The sequence below is a fragment of the Mchenga conophoros genome, linkage group LG4, assembly GCF_057382185.1.
Source record: "Mchenga conophoros isolate Kocher_MC1m ecotype Shallow Benthic linkage group LG4, M_conophoros_male_GT1.1, whole genome shotgun sequence".
Taxonomy (NCBI): domain Eukaryota; kingdom Metazoa; phylum Chordata; class Actinopteri; order Cichliformes; family Cichlidae; genus Mchenga; species Mchenga conophoros.
The window spans coordinates 17,919,130-17,925,394 of NC_140529.1; the positions used below are offsets into that span (position 1 = coordinate 17,919,130).

The window sequence follows — 6,265 nt, forward strand, 5'->3', positions numbered from 1 at the left end:
AGCATCTGCTTCATAGTAGTGGTCTGCTTCAGCAGCTACTGCAGTATTAGCCCTGCTACAGTGCGGTGAACAAAACAGAGGTAATGTAACGCAACACTAGCATGTGTCGGACAGCAGGTTACCAAACCATAAGTCCTATGTGTCGGCTTGCTTAACTGGACATGCTTTAATCCTTTCGGACCTTCTTTGTTCCTCATCTGCTTGCTCCAGTTGGCGCTGTATTCGTCTTAGTGAACAATTACAAATAACATCTACGACTTCTATGTCCAAATCCAAAACATTCGATGAAAAAGACCCGACCGGACTTCCTATCACTTTTTGCTTTTTGGTCCATTTTTTAAAAAGAAGAAGCCAACACATGCTTGGCACGTTATAGCCCTTTAAATTATTTAACAACAAATTTTAGATGCAGCTTTCTCCCGCTGCGGGACAGTCCCATTTTAATATCTCTATTAGCCATTAGCATGTTCTGTAAGAGAACATAACTTGCCTTACTTTTTCACGCCTCGATTCTTGAGCGCCTGCAGCGAGCACAACTCATAAAAAAAATGGGATTTTAATCCCCATGAGAAATTCCCTGTGAGTTCTGTACTATCCACAAAAATGAAATGAGGAAGCTGGTAGAGATGCTTTTTGGTGCTTAGAGACATGTGATCAATTAGGTGATGGCTCACTGGCACTTTACCCCATGAGGGAATACTAGGTTTTCTTCTCAAGGACAATTAAACAGTCTTCTTATCACTCCAGCTGACACGAGATCAACAAGGGACCAGAGTGTGGAGTCATGGGCAACCAATTTTTCACTTAAAGGTCAGATCATGAAGGAGAAAGAGTTTCTGATAATATCATCTAGGTTGTAAGCAAGGGTTCAGTTTTAAAAAATATATGGTAGAAATGCTGCAGAAAGGCTTACATCGGTAACAGACAGTGATGACATCAAAACAGACAGAGTGCTTTTCAATACTAAAATTCTAAAAAAACGTCACCTTTTTCAGTACTGGAGTTACTGTATGTACCAAGTAGGGCTGTCATAATAAATAAATAAATACATGCCTGATTGCAATCAGATTAGATACTCATTTGCAGCAGTATTGATACCATATTTCCCTCTTTTCACTGACAAACTTCACACACAGCAGACAGGCCCAGCCCCTCCCGTCACTAGCAGCTGAACACATTAGCAGTGGCATAATAAAACAAAGCGTGTTAAAGACTGACACCGAAGTCTTTATGAAGAATTCCGCGAGGTCAGTAAAGCTCCTGTTTCAGCAGCACTGAGTTGCTGAACACAGATATTAACGTTTATGATGGTGTTAGCTGCTTAACTGTTAGCAGTTCCGCACATTAGCCGACAGTTAGGTTATTGTTAAGGTACCAGGTATAGGTAGTAAAAAATGATAACGTTACTGTTGCCATCATCGGTCCTACCTGTCAGTGATGTTATTAGGAAGGATTAATTTAACAGGATAACAAATTATTTACCCCTAAAAAGTGTCTCTTAAAGCCCCTTGTTGAACCTGAGAAGAGTCTACTGGTAAGGTTGGCTGTATTGTTTCTGCCTGTAGGCAGAAACAACACAGCCAACCTTACCAACACTATTTGATCACCATGAAATATATGGTGCCAAGTCACCAAAAGCAAAGGAAATAAACAGAGGTGTAGCTGAGTCTATTTACACGAACCATTATTGCTCTTATCTTTCGTTGTTTTTTTTTTTTTTTTTAATTTTGTCCTTTTTTCTGTCTCTGTGGTACCAAAAATTGCATCGATTATTGAGTATTTTCCCAGTACCAGTATCAGTTTGAAATTCTACTACGGTGACAACCCTTGTAGTATTGTCAGACCAATAAATTTGTATTTGTGCATATGTAAGATTAGAAATGTCAATAAAGGTTTGAGTTGATTTTTTTTAAATCAATTGAAAAAAGTTGCTCTTCTGAGGCTTTGCTCACATTGAGGGCTAAAGGTCCTGCAATGGTTTTGACCTTTCTTTTGTAGAGTTGTTTGTAGCAGCGGAAAGACAAAATCACCAAAGCAACCGAACACAAAACATGTGCGTCAAATCTTTTAGCAAACCATCATTAGGCACAAGTCCACATGACAGAAGACACGACTTGCAACTTGCAACTTCCTTTTGGTACATTTCTAATAGAAACAGCGGTCCACCACAACAATGCTCAGCTCTTCTCGAGAGGAGGGTCGTGAGGGATCGTTGGCTGACGCACACTGACCTATTCAGACAGATCATCAACGTGGGTTTGACCCACGTCACAGTGTCAGTCTGAATACCGCATGAATCATCCACTCCAATCTCTAGAGCTGATAATCTTTAATGATCTTTAATGATGAAGGCAAATTAATGAATCTTTGAAACAAAACTGTGTGTGTGTGTGTGCACATGTCGCCGTTTTAAAGTTTGTTTTTCGATTTCTTCCGCTTCAAAACACAGAAGTCTCAGAGAGGAAATTTGTGGGCATAAGGTTGCCCCTTTATCTAGCTGTTTATCTACCTTTCTACACCATGTTTTTCTTCTCCGACTTCAAACACCACGTCAGATCATCCTTCTTAGATTCACTACACCTTCAAGCTTCCACTATCATAGGTCTACAAGAACACAGCAGAAGCTTGTCAGAATGCACCTATTCAGAGTTGGGTTTTTTAATCACTTGAAGACAAAGAGATAGAATCTCAGAGACAGAATAAATGTAGTTTACTTTTATAATCGTGCTTGTATTTTTATACTCTTGGTACCTTCTATATTAAATTCCAGGTACTCAGGAAGCACTTAGGAAAATAAATGTGAGTCAGGTCCTAATTTTGTTTTTACACCACCCACTTAACCACATCACGAATGAAAAAAAAAACATATTACAGCGGTTCATCTTCAGCTTCTTTTCATAGCGCCTATATCTGGATGCACATTATGTTCATATGCTCCTGTGTGTTAAAACATCCCACAGATGAAAATGATCCCGGCAGGATGTTCGGCTGAGGGGGTAATAATAGAAAGTAAAGCAGACATGAGCACTTCTCCTAGGAAGTAATTTCACTTGGACTACTTGGCACTTTGAAATTAAATTAAAATATCTGATTATTAGAATAAAATGGCTGCCAGAACTGTTAGTAGAGGGAATACAGCTCGAACTGTCTGATGAGCTTCAAAAGAATATATATATATAGCCAGGAACTAATTTGTGCTTGAATCTGAGCCTAAAGCAGCCCAGGTAAGTGTTACAGCACTTTCAGTCTATAGAGGCAAACAGACCGAGTGCTGGGTGTACTTGGGGCTGTCTCAATTAGGCGTGTTAACAGGTCCTATAACAGAAAAGCTAATTTACCTAAAAATAACCAACCCACCAGATTTGGAGGTTATAATACCAACCTTATAGACACAGAGGGAAATGCAAATTGTTGCACAAAAGATTTAGCATGTAAAACAGCCAAATCTCACATCAGCAAAGGACAAAGACTCACAACAGGTAACATCTACTTCTTGCCCAATACCAAGACACGCCCTTCATGTCTGCACGTGTCACCAGTGTGAGTCTCTCACTGGTGCTTGTGTATTTATATAGAAGCAGCAAGTTTCTACTGACAACTCAAACGTGTATGCAGGCGTGCCACCACACACACACAAACATTGCAGAGGACATATTTTGTCTTACCGATTACCAGGGTCAGATTTCCAGCATGTTAAAGGATATGGATTGCAGACCATGCGGAGACACCAGTTGCGAGGCCTCGTTGTTTGCTTTAAGCAGAAGAAGGCCACGGGGGCCAGGGCCGGATACGGCTGCTGTTCCTCCTCCTCGGAGACGCAGTCTGGATCACGGATGGGAGCCGTGATGCGAACTCCCAGTGTTGGTCCATCTTCCACTTCCAGCTCCGGTTCCTGTTCTTCATCCCCCTGAACTTCAGGACTCCACTCATTTTCTCCATCTCCTTGAATGCTACTGCTGCTGCTCCTCCTCCTCCTCCTCCTGCTGCTCCTTCTCGTCCTCTCCACCTCCTCCTCTTCCTCCTCATCATCCGGGCGTCTTCTTCCTGGGTCATCTTCATGACCTTGGCCGTCATTCCTGTAGGATGTTGGTACAGCAAGCCTTACCTCCTCCCGCACCTCCTCCAGCTCCTGGCACTCTGCGTACTGAAAGCGCGCTCTCCCTTCGCCATCAGTCATGATAGAGCATCAGGCAGAGCCACTCTGAAGGGAGGTCAGAGGAGAGAAGAAGGTTAGAGGGAGTCGGAAAGTGGGGAGGGAGCCCACGGTGAGTCAAAGGAGGCAGACATGAAGGTAGAGGAAAGACGCAGATTAACGGTGACAGAAAAAGAAGCGAGTGAAAGATCAACTTGGCAAAGAGCAACTGGAGACAAATCGCACAAGGAGCCAAATAAACACTTAGGCCATTTCCTCCTCCAATCCCTGAGCAGCAGGCGCTTCCAATCAATCTAAAACACAGATTTCCAATACAGTCCTTTTACAAATCTGCCAGGGCTTTAGGCTTTTCATGGGCTTTTATTATTTTTTTAAATAGCCTTTCTTCTCAGTTGTGTTCTTTTCCCCTTAAAACGAACAAAAAAAACAAACAATAAATGCTTTCATCAGACAAAACTGGGAGTCTCTGTCAGAACATCAAGCCTGAATTTCATAGTAGCCATAGTAATAACACAGTAAAGGCACCATGGAGCACTACAGACTGACAACTGCCTGCTGTTGCAGCAATTAGTAGAAATGCGAAAATGTGTTTAGTGAAATTAGGTAACAATTAAGTGCGAGTACTATAAGAGTATCATAATAGTAGAGGGATGTTTTTCCCACTCTGTCTCCCTCTCTCTCTCTCATTCTCTCTCTTCCTGTTGCTATGTGATTGAACAGATGGACTGTTCTGTCTCTGGTCTGCTGAAGGTTTTTAGCCCACACCACGCAATGGTGGGCAGGGAATGCGCCAAAAAAGAGGAAAAAAACCAAACCACCACAGCAATACTGATTATTATTGTAATAAGTGGAATAACGTCGAGAACAAAAACATTAGTGATCGTAATCCAGCTAACAGACTTTGCCCTTTTGAGGAAGCTTTTCTTTTTTCTTTCTTTTTTAACGGGCTTTGTTGTCCGCCGTTTGGTGTTACGTGAGAAGAGCGCATCTGACCCTTCAGGCAGTTGGAAGCTCTCCTCCTGGGGTTCTTTTGTAAACACCGAACAATATTAAAAACACTTTGATATGAACAGTTGCTGTAAAAGTACTTCCATACGCGTTTTAAACGGTATTAATGGAAGTAGAAGCCACCAGAGCGCGCATCATCTGTGCTTTTTCCCGTTTTTCGCCCCTAAAAAGTGGACTATCTCCTGCACTCAGTGTGTATAAAAATAATCACATGCAAACAGAAGAACTTTATTGTTTTAAACTACCTTATTGAGACGGAATCGGAAGTTCCCATAAGCATGATCCGTGACTTTCCGTCTTTCTAGCGCACCCAGCCTTTCTCAGCTTCCCTTTCCTTCTTTCCTCTCTTCTCTCTCGCTTAAAAAAAATCAAAACAAAACAAAAAAAATATCCTTCCTTGGCTTGCCAAAGATCAGATGTAATCCGAGGGTCGTTGGAAATCGCTGGAAGTAATCAAATAAGTCACTTAAAGTCGTCTTGATTTGGCGCGTTCAGTTAAACGGGAACATCTATCCACATCCATGCATCCATCCATCCGCTCCTCTCTGAGGTGCTCGTTACGCAGCGTGGAGCGGAGATGCGCGCAGGAGGGTCGGGGCGTGTGGCTTTCTGAGCTGAAGCTCCGTGGATGGTCTGACACGGAATTTAAAAAAAAAAAAAACTTGGCCCAGGACCCGGGAGCCGTGACACGTGACGTGATCCCCGGCTTTAGGAATACGGCGCACAGTAGGAGACTCACACCCGGGCGCGAGAAACGAGCAGAGAGCCAAGCTGGGCGTGCACGCACCGCGGTGTTTAATGGATCACAAAGCAGACGGCATAAAGAGAGAGAAATTAATGCACAGTGTGTCGGTCCGTATTATTTTTGGCAATAATCCCAACACAGAGGACTATACCGGCAAAAAGGAAATACTGGTGGTGGTGGGGGACGGGGGTGCCTATATCTTCTATATTGTTCTTTAGAGTAAAAAATAAATGTAAAAAAAAATGCTGGAACGTGCTGGGAGTAAAAGGAAGCAAGTTTTGGTTTTTGACTTTATCGTGAAACATGGACAAAGACAAAGGAAGATAAGACAAAAAGTGAAAGAACATTTTAGATTTTCT

General features: G+C 42.4%; 1 protein-coding gene across 2 annotated transcripts in view; it reads right to left on the reverse strand.

Annotated features, from left to right (window-relative positions):
- Nucleotides 1–5,890, reverse strand: part of cacna1ha (calcium channel, voltage-dependent, T type, alpha 1H subunit a) — a 129,387-nt gene extending 123,497 nt beyond the window's left edge. For both annotated transcript variants that reach the window (XM_085270753.1, XM_085270752.1), the window contains exons 1-2: nucleotides 5,407–5,890; nucleotides 3,705–4,201 (exon numbers count right to left, since the gene is read on the reverse strand). In XM_085270753.1, the coding sequence (XP_085126879.1) occupies nucleotides 3,705–4,177 (473 nt within the window). In that variant the 5' untranslated portion in view covers nucleotides 4,178–4,201; nucleotides 5,407–5,890. The remainder of the gene's footprint in view (nucleotides 1–3,704; nucleotides 4,202–5,406) is intronic.
- Between the last annotated feature and the right edge of the window lie 375 nt (nucleotides 5,891–6,265).